The sequence below is a fragment of the Dipodomys spectabilis genome, unplaced genomic scaffold (genome assembly GCF_019054845.1).
Source record: "Dipodomys spectabilis isolate Male_0828 unplaced genomic scaffold, ASM1905484v1 ptg000001l, whole genome shotgun sequence".
NCBI classification, from domain to species: Eukaryota; Metazoa; Chordata; class Mammalia; order Rodentia; family Heteromyidae; genus Dipodomys; species Dipodomys spectabilis.
This window is the reverse complement of record NW_024870678.1, coordinates 24,054,214-24,071,505: the sequence shown is the minus strand read 5'-3', so window position 1 is coordinate 24,071,505 and position 17,292 is coordinate 24,054,214. Positions and strand designations below refer to the sequence as shown.

The 17,292-nt window shown below is 42.1% G+C and overlaps 1 protein-coding gene across 1 annotated transcript in view; it reads right to left on the bottom strand.

Annotated features, from left to right (window-relative positions):
- Arfgef3 (ARFGEF family member 3) overlaps window positions 1–17,292 on the bottom strand; it is a 116,843-nt gene that overhangs the window by 85,813 nt on the left and 13,738 nt on the right. The window contains exons 3-4 of the mRNA XM_042685993.1: window positions 5,037–5,118; window positions 3,941–4,072 (exon numbers count right to left, since the gene is read on the bottom strand). Of these exons, the coding sequence (XP_042541927.1) occupies window positions 3,941–4,072; window positions 5,037–5,118 (214 nt within the window). The remainder of the gene's footprint in view (window positions 1–3,940; window positions 4,073–5,036; window positions 5,119–17,292) is intronic.

Here is a 17,292-nt window from a genome sequence, read left to right as displayed (position 1 = left end):
AGTGCTGGTGGACAGTTTACAAGCAAAACCCTGCCTGAGGCTCAGGACCACCAGGCACATGGAGATTAAACCCTGGTCTAGGGTTCTTTCACCTCTGATTTCTGCAGATGCCTGCTAGGCTTCTGTTTTACATATACCTCAACAGTAAGATGACATTTTCTTCCTCTTCCCCCAACTCTTTCATACATCAAGACCATTAGCTGATTTTGTAGGAAGGAGATTTTATTCATTCTTCTTTCCATAGTTCATGTAGCTCAGAAAATATCACATCTTGGGAGGATCTGGAAGACCCACAGTACTCTCAGCTACTCTTAGCTTTGCCCCTCATTTGCGTGGTACTTAAACGTTTGTTTGAGCATCTATATATTGGATTCAGTAATGTCTATCTCCCACGGGTCTTTCACGGTGGACTTAGCAGACAAGACAATCCACTGCCAAAGGCTGAATTATGGTTCAAATACTGGCTCTGTGGTTTCACTAGCTGTGTGACCTTGGTGTGAATGGAAAGTACTTGCTGAAATGTCTCTGCATAACAAATGTTAAGCAACCACCTCCTGTCATTTCTCCTTTGAAAATTATAAAGCACTCCACCAGTATTCACTTCCACTATCTAAAGATGTACATAAAATAAGACAGCCAATAATAGAGCACTCATCAAATGCTTTCCCAGGGCCCCGTATTCTACCCTTCCTTATCAACTACGCCAGACTGCTTCAGATAGGGTGCTCACATCTCTCAGGGGCTTACAGAGGCGGAAGGCCAGCTATAATTCCCTCCAGTCTTGGATGACTAAGCTAACGATATCAGTTAATAACCTCACTAAAGGTTATCCATTAGAAAGAGGGGAAGAAAGTCCTAATTACTCTAGTCAGAGATGCCGTTCATTATGTGCCTGGCTTCTGCTAAGCGAGCATGGCATCTATGGAAATGGCACATACCAGGGGAAATGTTAAGAAGCAGACAAATATTCCACCTAAATATTAAAGAGCTCTCTACCACCTATGAATCCATTTCATGACTAATCTATCTTTATAGAAGCCTTTTTTTCTAATTCTCTACAGTTCTGACACTTTATTTGCTCAAGCTATAAAATTTTTATTTGGATTCCATAGTCATTTCAATAAATCAACAGTGTCTTTTCTTTCCCTCCTATAATAGTGATTTAATGTCATTCCTACTTAATCTATCAGAAACAAGCAGTATTGATTTTTTAACCCATTGATGGAAAGTCTAAGATGTTCTTCTAAATGAAAACACCACTACTACAATCTTAGGGTTCATTATTAGCTAGTTTTTCCTTAATCTTGAGGCATGTCTCAAAAAGAGGAAATCATACTATTTTCTCTGTAGGAATTTAATACAGTGACTACATATTCTTCAGAATGTAATCTGATTCAATGTCTCAGGTCCACAAACATAAACTGATAGCAATATACAAATTAAAGGCATAATACAAGCTTTTAAAATATAATACCTGGGCTGGGCATTGGTGGCTCATACCTGTAACCCTAGTTTTTCAGGAGGCTGAGATCTGAGGATTAGAGTTTGAAGCCAGCCCAGGCAGAAAAGTCATGAGACTCTTACCTCCAATTAAGCACCAAAAAACTGAAAATGGAGCTGTGGCTCAAGTTCTAGAGCACTAGCCTTGGACACAAAAGCTTAGGGGCATTGTCCAGGCTTGAGTTGAAGCCCCAGGATCAACACAACAACAATAATTATTATTACATATAATAATTGTTATTAACATTACATAACATTATAATAACAAATCCCAGGTGTTATAATAATAAAAATATTATAAATGCTACAGGACACGTATTTATCCCTCTTGAATAGTACAACCAGATCAACACTTGAAAATGCCTGTCATCTTTCATTTAAAAAGATTTTCTGTACATACAAAGTATTTACACAAAATGACTGGAGTATTTTTACAGGAAATATCTAGTTTGAATTATTTATCAGCAGAATGAGTTCTGTAGAAAACCTAAGAATAGATGAACATATACGTCTTATATAATGGGAATCCAATCTTTCCTCTGAGATTCACCAAATTCTCTCTCCCCTTTTGACTTTTAAATAGAAATTTGGGAAAATAGGCAATAAAAGTATTTTAATATAGCATTGATGTTAGCACAATCAGGACTTTTATTTAAGAGTTTGTATTTGGGTCATTTCCTATACCACTGAATTATAAGATAAAGGGATGTGTGGGATTTTGGAGATCACCAAAAGGTAGTATAGAGCATTCTTGCATTGGGAGGGAGGAGATACATTTTTTTTTAATTTTTTATTTTGCCAGTCCTGGGGCTTGGATTCAGAGCCTGGGGGATGTTCCTGAGCTTCTTTTGCTCAAAGCTAGCACTCTACCACTTGAGCCACAGCGCCACTTCTGGCTTTTTCTGTTTATGTGGTCCTGAGGAATCGAACCCAGGGCTTCATGCATGCTAGGTAAGCACGCAACCACTAAGCCACATTCCCAGCTCCAATTTGTTATTCTAATTGAGGTCATCATTTATACACAAATGAGGAATTTAAGTCTCAGCCGATGACAGAAGCTTCACCTGAAAGCCAACGCAGTCAGATCAGCTTCTCCAAAGTTTTCATTCATTACCAACAATGTTGCCTGAAGTATAATTTTCCTGTCATTAATTTTCTACCAACTTGGTTTAAAAATGTTTGCTCAAAATAGAAGTATACTACAGAAAAATTACCTTAAGTCTAAGTTTGCTGTGAATTGAAATATTTTCCCTCAGTTCCAATATCTGAGTACTTAAATACCATATAGCAAAGCCCCTTATCTCTTTAAGACTTTTGTCCGCAGATCTGAAGAATCTAATTGTAAAGTACCCAGGCACAATTTTTCTTTCTTTTTAAAAAACTTCCTGACAACGTCTGCTTTTCCTCCCAGACATTAACTGAAAGCGCAATGGCCTATGTAGTATCATTAGGAAGATAGTTAAGATAGACTTTGCAGGACTTCCGCTAGAATTAACACATGTCAACTCCTGACTGGGTAAACAATCAAGGAGGCACCGCCGGGCTGGAATTAGCAAGCACATACTGATTCTCAAAACAGGTGTTCTGTGACAAAGCCAGTCAACATTTTGTTTCTCTAACCTGTGGGAAGAGTCTGTCCTTCTTTAGTTCTTTTTAAATGTAAATTTTTATCTTCTAGAGAGACTATTGTTGGGAGAAACTATTCCGTGAGGCATGCCTCTTGGTTGGACAAGAAAGCTCACCCTTCAATATGCGGCCATCCTAGAGAGGGGAAAGATCCAAAGACTAGGCTTGGAAGTCATAGCAGTGATGGGTGAAGGTAAGGTGGCTGAACTTAGTTCTTCTTTAAGAGTGTCTGGGAGCAGTGGAGAACAAAACAAAGCTGGGAACATAACAACCAGGTTCCTGTGAGTACATGGCTGCCAGGAGCATCTCAAAAGATAAGGCAAAACAGTACGTTCTGGGGCTTCTCAGGACCTTAACGTTTGATAAGCCAGTGCTCTACCACTTGATCCACATTCCCAGTCCTCTTTGCCTTCACAAGCATTCACATAAAGACTGTCACTTTTGCCCAGAGCTGATTTAGGACTGTGATCCTCTTATTTCTGTCTCCCATGTAGTTGGGGTAACAGGTGTGAATCTCTATGTCCAGATTGTTAATGAACTAGATGCAGTCTAGTTAACTTTATAATCTCTTGAATATAAGGTGATGAATATAATTCCTTAACCACATTGGATAAGCAGGGTCAAGTCAAATCTCTCACAGATTTACTGAACTTATACCTTTGTGCTGTTAAGGTAATTTTTGAGCACCATAAGCAAGTTTGTATTCTAAATAAAAACTAATCAGCGCAGTGGCATGCACCTCAAGATAACAAAGCTCTGGGTCAGAGCCCCTTCCTGTCCCAGTGACGCACGCCGGTGGCCACGTCAAACTAACCTTCATCACTTCCACTTGCAGGTCTTCATTGAGTGAAGGTGTCACTTTCACGGCATTCAGGATCTGATTGAGCAGCTGCTTCTCATCAGAGTCTGTTTCCATGGAAACAAATCTCTCCTCTGACAGAAGCTTCTGTAAAGAGATAGGAGGCAGGGATTATTGACAGGCTCTCCCCTGTTGCTTCATTCTCTTGTATCTTATTATGGATCGATGATCATTTTTCTAACTCGGGAGGCATGTAGCTGAAGACCATTAGGAAAGAATTCATGTTACATGCCATTAAAAAGAAAAATACATCCAACCTAGATAAATGGGTTTGGGCAAACACTTTCTTCTAATATTAGCTAAATCTTTCTTGAACCAAACATCTCTTTCCTTCTCATCTTACTATGGAAATCAAATTCATCTATTCACCAGTCTAAGAAGAATAAAAAGCAAACCAGTCTTTCCAGTTTGCTATCAATTTTCATTACATGCAACCCTAGATGTGGGATGTATAGAAGATATGCATTGGGATGATTTGGAAGTCTCCTTGTCTTGGGATTCCCTTTTCCCCCTAAAAGTTGGACTCCACCAAAAACAAATCGTGTCTATATGTCAACTAGTATTGACAACAAAGGCTTGACTAAATAATTGCAGGGCCCAAGAAATCCTAGTGAATAGAAAAAGATCTGTTTGTTCTCTGGGGCTATTCCATACTTTGGCCACCTGTTTGTCTGGATTTTTTTAAAGAAAAAAATCATTGTTGTAGATTCTGGGACTCGAACTCAGGGCCTGGGAGCTATCCTTGAGGGTTTTTTTTGTTCAAGACTATCACTCTACCACTTAAGCCACAGTTTTACTTGCTTTTTAAAAAGTGTTTAATTGGCGATAAGAGTCTCATGGCCTTTCCTGCTCGATCTGGCTTTGAATTGCGATCCTCAGATCCTTAGCATCGTGCTAAGGATAATAGCTAGGATTACGGGTGTGAGCCAACAGGGCCCTTGTCTGTCTGGATCTTTAAGCAGCCAGCATTTCAAGTGTTAACTATGCACTCTCTCAAGTCAGCAGTGGCCATCCTGATTTCTGTCACCCCTGCATTCAGTCACAGCCATACCTGCATGCCTGCCAACGCATGTTGGGCCAGTTTCACATTCTTGGATTCCAATGCCAGCTGGAGAGGCAGTAGGCATTTCTCCCTGGCAAACACAGAAATAAGGACAACATGTGAGCATGGCTGAACTGCCAGGCAAACCCTGTCAGCCCATGTGTACCCACCCTACAATGCCATGCAGAATCCCAACTAGAACCAACCATCTGAGTGCACGTGGCTTAAAAATCCTAGCAACAAAGCTGGGCAGGAACGACAGCATTCTTAGTATGGTGATAGGAAGAGCAAAGTCACAGTCTCTGATTGGTATATGGTGCACTAATTAATATACACTGGGTCCAGAAAGGCGTTCTACCCTTTCCCAGATTATGCATGGCTCATACCCAGAACAACATTTACATCCATGTCTGGCTTGCCCATTGTCTCACCCAACTAGGAAGTATACTCTCCCCCCCTCCCACCACACACATACTCTGTCTCACCCATATAAATGAACATTCCATTAATTTGTCAACTCTTCCACAACTCAAAGCATTCAATAATCCTTCATAATTTTAAATTTTTCTCTGTAGTCCTTATTGAGAGGTAGATTTGAATTTGATGACACATTTCCATCATAGGAAACACCATTGGATACCAATAGCATTGGTCGTTGTGCTACAAATACAGAACCATAAAATGCAGAGAGCTACTTGGATTCTTTACATTAAAAAAAAAACACCCATACACCCAAACCAGACACAAACAAACAAAAAACCCACAAAACGTAGAGCTTTCAAATATATTAACAACCAAAAGAGCTGCAAATACGAAAACATCTCTGTTAGAAGCACTGACTCTAAATAATTCAACAGTAGACTAAGAATTTTAATCACCTACTAGTTCCCCATGGAGCAACACTGACATAACAATATGCAAATTGCCGTGTTGTACCAAGTCCTAGCCACCCCCAATAAGCCAGAACAGCCCACTACTTTTATGCTTATATTTTTAGCAGACACTGTAAGCTGGATTGCCTTCTAAGGGTGAAAGCCACAGAATTAGACTCTAGGATTTCATCTTTGGAAATAAGGGTCACTGTCGCAGAACACAATGAAGCAGGGAGCTAATTATAGCTTGGGCTCCTTCCTGTCCACGCTGAGGCCCTGCTGCTTGCAATGGAATCTTCCATCCCAGCTCCCAGAAGATGAAGTGAGAGTTACCCCCACTCTCTGATGCTGGCCACAGAAACAGCTGACAACAGCCCACTTGGAAGAACACCGACTACTGACTCCTCTCCCCTTCCCCACCAACCTTTCAATGTCAATTTTTTTTAATAAGGTGATACATTAAGACCACGGCCATATTTCACGAGCTACATGACTCTGACAGATGGATAAATGACCCAATCGTGTTACTTCCAATTGGGTGGCTCTAACTTGGCTACTGTTATTATTGTCAGTTTGTCACAGTGATGAAATAAACATGGCTGTGCGGTCAATTAGAGCAGGAGGTCCACTTTTGTTTCTGTCATTCATCACACTGCTCTCATAGCTTGGAGAAATTAATTAGAAAGGAGGGAGTAGAGGGAGACGGAGGAATAACGGGCAGTGCAGGATTCCACCTGTAAACTCAGGATCAATCACATTTCCCTCTGGATGAATTCACTGTGAAAGCACTTGTATCCAGCTCAGCACTGCGGACTCACACCTGTTATCCTAGCCACCCGAGAGGCTGAGATATAAGGATTGTGATTTGAAGCCAGACAGGGCAGGAAAGTCTATGAGACTCTTACCTCCAATTATTCACCAAAAAGCCAGAAGTGGAGGTATGACTCAAGTGGTAGAGTACCAGCATTGAGAAAAAAATGTTAAGCAAGAGCATGAGGCTCTGAGTTCAAGACTCAGTACTGGCACAAACAACAGTAAAAGAACTTCTATCCATCTGGAGTCACATCTGTAAGTCAGAGCACAGACCCAAGGAGCCAGGTCAGAACTCTCCCAGCCTAATAGTGAGGAGCAGGGAGATCTATTAGATAGCCAGGAACTGAAAAGACACTATATTGCTCGTTCTTCTCCAAGGGTTCTGCGGGAGAGTGAGTGCCACATTCATAGGTTGTGGGTGTGGCTCAGTGGCAGAATACTTGCCTGACATGCGTGGGGCTTTGAGTTCAATCCACAGCACTGGGACACTCAGTCGTAACAAGGATGAAGTGTTTTGGAAACATGTAGCCTGGTACTCTTGTGAACCAGCAACTGAACACCCACGTTTCCCTGCCATCTGCAGCCATCGCCCTCATCATCAATTCCACCATGTCTTCCTCTCACCATACAGAAAGGCTCTTTTCTGTGGATATTATACTGGAGGTTGAACTTAAGACACTGTGCCTGCTAGGCAAGTGCTCTGTGACCTTACCCATTTTGTTTGTGTTGCTTGTATTTTGTCTTTGAGACAAGAGTCTCTCAAGAGTCTCCCCAGGCTAGCCTTGAACTCATGATCCTCCTGCTTCCACCTCTTAAGTAGCTGGGATTCCAGGCATGTGTCAGCTTGCCCAGCTATAAAAGCATCTTATGACCAATTCTGAAAGGTGGTAGTAAGGAGTAAATGGAATACATATTAGGGGTTGGTAAGGTTTGTTTGCAAAAAAAAAAAAGTCAGATTATAAATATTTTCGGCTGTGCAGTTCGTCTGGTGTCTGTCCTAACTGCTCAACTCTGCTGAGGTAGCCACAGGCAATATATAAACCAATGAACAGGCTGTGTTCCAGTAAAATTTTATTAAAGACAGATAAAAGGCCAGAGTTGACCTTCAGACTTGATACATAGATAGATAGATAGTCCTGATATATAGATAGATAGATAGATAGATAGATAGATAGATAGATAGATAGATAGATAGATAGATTACATGAAGTAGCTACCCTGGAGCCTGATGGTCAGCATAAGATAAGCCAATCTAATCTCTTTAGGTATCCAGACAGATTGTGTACAAGACATGGAGTTAACAGTTTTATTTTAGCAAATACAGTTCTCAAAAAAAAAAAAATCAGGGCTTTGAGGAAGTAGCACTACAGAAAGAGATTTCTTTGGTCCACCTAACCATCCACTGAGCCAACATTTAGCGCACGTGCGCCAGGCGCCATGTCAGGATCTTGGAAAAACCCAACAGGGAAGGTACCTGCTTTCACTTGCATTCATGGTATAAAAGAGAGACTAGGAACTGTTATTCGCATTTATTCTTTCTGTATCCAGTCTTACCTGTCACTAGAGCCTTAAGACAGGCACGCCTGTCCTTGTGTCACATTCAAGGAGAAGTGCAACTCAGTTGTGCAGCCTGGTCAGGGCCACGTAGAGGACTATTAGAGACAATTCCAATCTCAGTTCATCTGAGACCCCAAACCAACTTCCTCCCAACCTTCTCTGGCTTCAAAATTTCACAGCAGAACTAGAACAGATGTCTATTAGCCCTTTAAAGATCATACATACATGCCTAAATCTGATGAAAGATTGCCTTCCTAGAGGAGAGTATGTGTCACTGTCCAGGGAATTCCCGGGTTCCCAAACGCCAGTTCCATATGTGGAGTCTCTGCTCTTTGGAGAAATAACCCTGCCAACATGGCAAACACCTCTGTGCTGAGTAGGGAGTGTGCCGAGTAGGGAGTGGATTTTATGACTTTGCTGAGTCTGGGGTTCTGTTTGATGGCCTGCCACCACCCTGAACCCTGGGAAGAGAGACAACTTCCTGTGTCAGGATGTTGGCTGTCGCCCCAGCCCAAAGTCCAAGGCCTCAGGCCTCTCCCACCCTGCCCCATCCTCATCCCAAGCCAGTAGCTCAGCCTCAGATCTGACTTGATTTGGATAGGAACACCAGTACCACTCAACAAGAGTGGGGTATGACTGCCTTCCTCTTTAGGTCTGTGACATCACTAAAACCCTGTTTTGGGAGCTTTGTTTTGAAGGTTCTAGGATTTCAGATACTCACAGACCTTTCTTGACTGTCAGGGACAGTCATCCTCTTGGTAGGGGAGGGAGAGGACACCTGCCCAGCCAATCTCATCAGCCAAATCAATGACTGACCACACTTACCTTCATTCCCTTCTAAAAAAGTGATTTGAATGAGAGAGAATAACAAGCCTGTTAATTGGGGCTCCGGATGAGATTTACAATGACAATGTGATACGGCATCCATTTAGTCCCTTGTACTTATTGTTCAGGAATAAATCATCCTTAGATCTTTCTAGATGCTGTCTCTTTGGAAGAGCTAACATTCAATTACATCTAGTGATGTTCTTTTTTTTAATGCATAGGCACGTGCAGTTTCATTCGTGCCTAATTAAATAAAGGCAGTGGTTCCAATTTTCATGGCCTGACGTGACATTATTGCTTGAAGAAGAATAATTAATGGCACTGAACACGCATGTGGAGGGCATTATCCTGTGACACTCCCTGCTCACGTCAAGAGGTCCGAAGCTGCTGCCTTAACTGCTCTGTCACGGTTCACAGAATGCCTTTATTGGTCTAGAATGTAACAAAGGACAAAGGGATGTTAAAACAGGGGAACAGAGGAAGTAAGTCTTTCTAGTAATTATCTACTACTAACACCAACATAAACTTCGAGTGAAACCAAACACATTTCTGAGTGTGGGGCTGGATCTTCTTTGATAGACTGGGCGGGGAGGAGCTATGAAGGCATGACACATTTGTAAAGTCTGCTTGCACGCTCCAATTCTAGGATTCTGTGATCCAAGCCATTTATTAAATTGTCACCTAACAATTCAGTGGCTCCTGTGAAGACCGTGGCTTGTTGGTATAATGCACTCTGCTACACACATCTGTATTTACAAATTTACTTAATTACGATTTTTTTTTTTCAGTACTAGAATTGGATCTCTGGGTCTTGTGATTGCTAGGCAAGTGCGCTACTACTGGAGCCCTCTGTGCTTTGGTTACTTTTGAGATAGGGTCTCATTTTTTGTCCACCTGCCTGGACCACGGTCATCCTATTTATTGATGCTTTCTGCCAAAGCTGAGGTGACAGGTCTGTGCCACTAGACCCAGCTTTATTTGTTGAGAGGGGGGGAGGGGGTGGTCTCATGAACTTTTTTTTTTTTTTTTTTTTGGCCCAAGCTGGCCTCAAATTGTAATCTTTCTGATCTCTACCTCTGGTGTAGCTAGGATTACAGTTGTGAGCCACTATGACTAGCTCATTATAATATTTATGGATATTACAGATTTGCTATGGTTTGAACATGGTTTGTTCTCACCAAAGCTTTTGTTAAGGTCTGTTTCTTAAAGGAACAGCATTGGGAAGTGGGGCCCAGTGGGGAGTATTTGAGTCACAGGGGCAAAGCTGCCCTGAATAGATCAACACATCTCTCAGTGCTCTCCCTGTCTTAGGACTGGATTAATCACTGTGAGAAACCAAGTCTAACTCATGTTCTTCCTTCTCAAGTGAACACCAGTCCTTTTGGGTTTCCATCACATTGGAAGAGGCACGAGTCCCTTACCCTATGTTGATCATCTTGGGTTAACTACTTCCTGAAAAATGGCAATTTGATGGCATAAGTATTTTTCCAAAAACATTTCCACACTCAAACGACAGAGGACTTAAAAACAAGACAAAACATATTACTTGGACAAACTTTGCCATTTCATGTCCTATTCAGGCACCACTGGCCCATTACAGCTGACAAGTTATACATGTACACATTTTATTGGAACTTCTTATGAAATAAGTAGTAGCAAAATGGTTGGTTAAAAGTAATGCTTCTATGAAATAGTAATCATTAGAATATCTAGTATGGAGGGGAAAACTCAGTGGTAGAGTGTATGCTTCATATGCCCTGGTACCTGGGTTCAATTCAAGTATGTATACACATATGCATGTACATATATACAAAGTCGAAATTTTCAGGTATCTCATCCAAGTGTCTTATAAAAACCCATCCGTCATCAGGTCAACATCATCATCCAAACTAAAACTCAGTATTCTTAAATGGCTAATAGTCCATTTGTGAGAAGATGTTTAGTAATAAATAGATCAGCTCTTTTAGTAAATATTGATTTTCAGTTAGTAAATGTCCGTGCAGGAAATACTAGGCATATTATGATGAGTGTGACTCACAAGTCCTATCCATATGGAACCTACTGACTAGAGAGGAAATAGACAAGTGATGCTATGCAAACATAAGGACTAAGTAATGAGTATTCATATCTTATAATTGGCACGCATAATCAACTATTCAAGTATACTGAGAATAGGGAAGATCCTGGACAAATGGAAGTGTCTTCATAGACAAGGCAATGTTCATGTGGCCTTGGGACACAATGAGCCTTGTTTGGCCAGGTGAAGCAAAGAACAGGACAATCCCAACTGAGGTTGTGTGTGCCAGGGACAGAATGGGTTTGTTCAATAGTTAAAGCCATGCTGTGACCAGATGGGGATCACGGTGGGAAGACTGGTGAGAACTGAGTTTGACAAGATGGATATGAGCCAGGGTTTGAAGGGTCTCATATGGCTAAGCTAGAGCCTTGGCTCTGAGCCAGCTGAAAATGAGGAGCTAATGGAAGATTTTTAATCAAGAGAATAATGTGATCTCAGACATTTTCCGGAAAATGGTACCCTGTCTATGATGTAGAGAGTGGAAGAAAGAAAGTAGAATCTTATGGGAAATTTGTGAATTAAGCAAACTTTGATCAAACTCAGACTCTGTTGTGTATAACCTGTGTACTAAATATACGACCTCTTCAATCATTCCTTACTTTCTTCATCCAAACTTAGGGGCTCGTTTTGTCTGCCTTAAGAAATGTTGCAACGATGAGATAAACAGCTGTTAATCAGATTCCTAGCTGATTTCTTAGGGTCAACTTAGCATTTGTGGCAATTCTGAAGGTGCTGTACTGTCTCTCTTCTGTTCTTACCTCTGGGTCTGCCCTGGGTCTCATGGACCCAGATACAGATTCCAACCTGTACCTTCCCAGCCTGTAGACCTAGGAAGCACTCCAAAGGACAGTGCTGGGTGAGAGGCCCACTTGCAGGTCCTTGTAGAAGGCCCTACCTAGTGTGCACAGGAAATCGAGGCCTCAGCACTGCAAGCATGACCCCTGAGGGCAGAGCGGGCTTTGGGTGGGGACATGTTGTTGGTCTCCAGGGAAGTGAGAACCAGGCCTTTGCCAAGAGAGCCCAGATAAGGCCTCCTGTCCCTCAAGTCTTAGGGCAGCCATGACAGTGCCTAGCAAATGGTAATCATGGTGCCTTTTCTCATTGTGGCTGTTACTTTACTACTTACTGTCACTTCAGTTTTACCAGTTATTATGGGGCAGTCCAGTGTCATCATCTGTCAGGCAGGGAGGGGCTAAGACCTACCACAGAGCTCAAGTGTCAATCATTATGGAGTCAGGCTTTCAAATGTTCTATAGTGAGAACATACTCTGTTCACAACCTGACAGCGTTGCAATCTTCACAAGTGCGTCATTTATGCATATGTCCTCTTAATTTCTTAGTAATTTAAATGAAATTTTTTCATTCAATTTTGATTTAAAATTTTTTATTCTGTTTTAACTTAATAAAATTTAATAGTAATTTAATGATCTGATAAGTTCAACTCAAAGTCAAAATCAAAACGTATTTAAATGAATCAATATATGCATTCAGTCTCAATTTCTAGAGAATTTTTCTCTATGTATTCACACAGTGAAACTGAAAGGAAAGACTCTTAGGGGAGGAACATAATCATATAAAATATGATCATATAAAATAATCTGATCGTATAAAATAATATTTATTGAAATGAATTCCAGGAAATGGAAACAAGAGTTTTTTTTCTTTCTTCTCTCTTTGTCTCGTTTGTGTATCTGTCTTCAGGAGGGAAAGGGGGGCAGAGACAAAGGGTGGGACAAAGGGTGAACAAATGCCACTATGCTGAAAAATGAACAATACAGCTTGTGGGCAGGGATGGAAAGGAAAAACTGGGAGAGAGCAAAGGAAAGGGTAGTACTGTCCAAAAAGAATCAAACCATCTGTAACCCTGCTGTACATCACCTTTATAATAAGAATTTTTAATTTAAAAAAACAGTACTTTTCCTATGATAGACCAAGTGAAAGCTATTCTAGTTTCTGTCATCTGTTACAAACTGTATACTTCTTTCTCCATAGGCAAGGAGACTACTTCCCAGCCATCCACATATAGAGATAATTCCCTTTAAATAATTCATTTTGGCAAGAAACACCAGAGGACAATGATGTAAATTTTATTTTCTCATAAACAGCGATTTTTCCCAGCAGGGATCTGCCTTTGGGGCTTTTCAATGGCTGAACATCCCCCAATTCTGCACAGCCAGCACTTGCTAAAAATAGACCTTGGCCTGGAGCCAAAAAGGTACCTCACTAACTGCTGCTTTAGACCTATCAAGCTCTCTGTACTTCTCTCTTCCAGTCAGACCCTCAGCCGAGTAAGAGCCACACAGACCCACTACCTTCATAATCTCAGGTCTGGTACTACCAGATGTGAGGACAGTGCTGGCTCTCAGGATAAATGAAAGGTTGCAGCGTTCATACTAGGATGCTGCTCTTCACCTTATTTGAGACTGCCTTTGACAATCACCCCAAAGACGTGATGGTTTACCTTAGCTCACCCTATACATTCACGACACGTTGGTGCAGATGAGACATGCGTGGGAAGGAAAACAAAGATACTTTGGGAGTAGAACTGTATAGCTCAAGTGGTAGAGCACTAACTGTGGGTGAAAAAGCTAAGTGACAGCATTAAGCCCCAGGACCTGCACCAACAAAACAAAAGAAAAGCAAATAGACCTTGTGTTTTTTTTAACACATTGGAGAAAAAAGCAGTAACATGCTGCTACTGAAATGATTAAAAATCAAAAGACCCAGGGGTGGTAAAAATGAAGATAAAGGAAACTCTCTGACACTGATCTCAGGCCAGGACATAAAAATGGCACTGTGGGGGGCTGGGAAGGTGGCTCAGTGGTAGAGCGCTTGCCTTGCATGCATGAGGCCCTGGATTTGATTCCTCAGCACCACATAAGCAGAAAAAAAGCTGGAAGTGGCGCTGTGGCTCAAGTGGTAGGATGCTAGCCTTGAGCTGAAGAGCTGAGGGACAGCACCAAGCCCAGAGTTCAGCCCCCACAACCGACAAAAATAAAAATGGGCACTATGGTCTTTGACTGACCCTGGGGCCTGTGAGACCTCCTAATCATGGGGGAAGGACATCTGCATGACTCTGCTTTTATTCTCATCATTCAGAGCAGTAAGAGTGCAAGTGCAAAGTACAGCACAGCCCAACCTACCCATGTGCCATAGGCTCAGCTGTGAATGTCCTATATCTAGAGTTCACAGTCCACAGAAATCAGTGCATACAAGTTAAGATCTTGAAGGTGGGTGAAGATGTTCACCTGGAGGAAAGGGGAGTTTGTCAGGGGAGTTTATCAAATTTCTGAGTGGGTAATGGGGTGTGTGTGTGTGTGTGTGTGTGTGTGATCAAAGTACATTATATGCATGTATGGAAATGACAAAAATGAAGCCCATTATTTTGTAGTGCATATACACTTGTAAAAATTTGTCAAGCATCCAAGAATTTTAAAGCGTGTAATTATCATTGTTCCACAATTATCATATGCTTGACAAAATCCTGTTGTGTAGCCATCAGTAGGTAAAGAAAAATGTCTCTCTTTCCACAAGATTTTAAAAAAGGATCCACCCCACTCCTTTCCTACTGTACTATCGACGGGTGAGGTCCCTAAGCTGAGGAAAACCTCTACCTAATCCCTCTGCCGGCTGCCTGGATGCCTTGTTACCAAGGCAACCAGCAGCAAGATTCCTATCTAGGGAAGCTAAGCACCAGCACTCCCCAGTCAAGCCTCAAGAGGTAAAGACATGCCCACCAGGATTTGCATGATCAGGAATCGAGCCACTGAAAAACAGGGCCAAAATGGCCCTGGAGATAAACAGTCACATTCAATGAATGGATGGGACATTTACTCATTGCCTTTTCATAGCCACACCAGGTGGCATTTCCATCCCCAGGAACACAGAGGAACCTAATGACCTTAATTAGGTTGGGCTCTAGCCAGTCACCCATGGAAAGCCAAAACCTTCCTTGCTGGACTGCCCAACCACAAGCCAGGTTTTTATGCAGGGACCCTCGTGTTCTGGTTTAAGTTGTATGTCTCTAACCAGCCCACAGCATCCTGAGAGGTCTGATACAAGAACTCTGGCTCGACTCCATGAGATAGCTTCAAGTTTAGGTAATTGTCAAGAACCCAGTCTTGTCCCCTAGTTGGGTCCTTGGATAGATTGCACAACAGCTGTAGCCCTTCTTTGTAATGTGACAACTTCCCAAGAGTGAATGGAATTCACTTTCAGGGGGCTGAAATGGTCTCAGCAGGGCAAACATGTGGGAGGGACCCAATGTTGGAGTCTGCAGTGGGGGCAACCTTCTTTGAAACCTAGGGCTGACTGAATCAAGCAGATTCTATACCCAGCAGAAGGTATCTGGATGCTGGGTAGGCAAAAATGGCTTCTGCTCCAGAAGAAAATGGTGGGAGGCCTAGAGGACTTACAAACCCTCGCATATCTTCGGATTATAATCAAACCACTGTCTTTGGACAGGAATGTGCTGTAGTGCTATAGGAAATGTCCTGCCCCACCCTAACTCTATCAACAAGCCTCAGCATAGACTGCAGCTCAAATCTCTGGAGTCCTGAAGTGGGAATGGAAGAGAACAAGCTGGTAGAACAGCATTGAATCTCAGATCCCAGCCTCCAATATCTATCGTAGATGACACTCAAGTTGGCCATAGCTGACTGGGCGCTGGTGGCCTCTTATCCTAACTACTCAGGAGGAAGGGATCTTATGATCATGGTTCAAAGCTAGCCCAGGTAGGAAAGTTCCTGAGACTCTTAACTCCAATTAACCAGCAAAAAGCTGGAAATGGAGCTGTGGCTCAAGTAGAGCACCAGCCTTGAGCAAAAAAGCTAAGGAAGTACACCCAGGCCCTGAGTTCAAGCCTCAGTACACACACACACACACACACACATACACACACACAGATGGCTGTAGTCAAGCCTGCCATGTATGCCTGCTCAAGAATATTTATTCAAAAATACTAAGGACCCATTAACTAGGCCACTGTATACTCTCGGGAATAGGAAATAATGCACTTATACCCAGATTCTTATCAGCTCTTTTGTGTCTGGTCATCCTTATTGTCCTTCTCAAGTAGTAAAGAACAAGAATGTTGGCTGCATGGAAAACTGCTAGACTACTACAAGACCATGTTCTGGGCAATATTTTGCTTAGACATATTGAATGTTCTGCAGAGAACTGTCTTACTTGACATCTTATATCATCGTCCTAAGGAATATGTTCTTGTCAGGGTTGTTACAGGGCAGTTTTCATAGCTCAAAGATGACATGTAGATAATAAAAGTAATCATCCTTTCATAAAAATAATTTCTAATAACATTGAACAGGTTTTCTGCTTTTCTAGTGAATAATTGTTAAGATTTTTTTTAAAAAAATTCATAATATGGTTAAGTAGACAATTCTTTTCTAAAAAGTCCTTGGGGCCAGAGGCCAGTGACTTCCACCTATAATTCTAGCTACTCAGGAGGATGAAATCTGATCCGATGATCATGGTTCAAAGCCAGCCTGGGCAGGAAAATCCAAAAGACTCATTTCCAATTAACCAGCAAAAAAAAAAAAAAAAAAAAAAAGCCAGAAGTGGGGATGTAGCTCAAGTGGTAGAAACACCAGCCTTGAGCAAGAACACCAGTGTGAGATCCTGAGTTCAAGCTCTACTATTGGCCCCCAAACAAACAAACTCCTGAGGATCCTCAGTAAATCTGAGGTAGAAAGGGTTTTGAGCACCAAAGGTTTGAGAAGCCTTCATCCATCCACAATGGGGGCCATGGAGGCCTCCACAGTGATCTCTAAGGTAGGCAAGGGGAGGGAGGGGAGATGAAGGATGGAAAGGCCACTAGGGGTCTCTCTTCTTGGACAGTCCAACATCTCTTCTGTGGCCTGCAAGAATGGCTACTATAGACACTGATAGGCAAAACACTTGTCCAAGAGCCCAGTGGTCTTGTGTGTGGAAGAACCAGGTCTTGCACTCAGGACTTGAACTTTGTTTATTGTTAGTATTATGTTCACCTTTGGTCCTCAGCCCCACCCACACCTGGGCCCCCTCCCATTCCTGGAGTTCCCATCATGCAGCTGGCCCCTCCCTCTCTCCACCCAGACCCACCTGAACTCCCACCTACCTCACT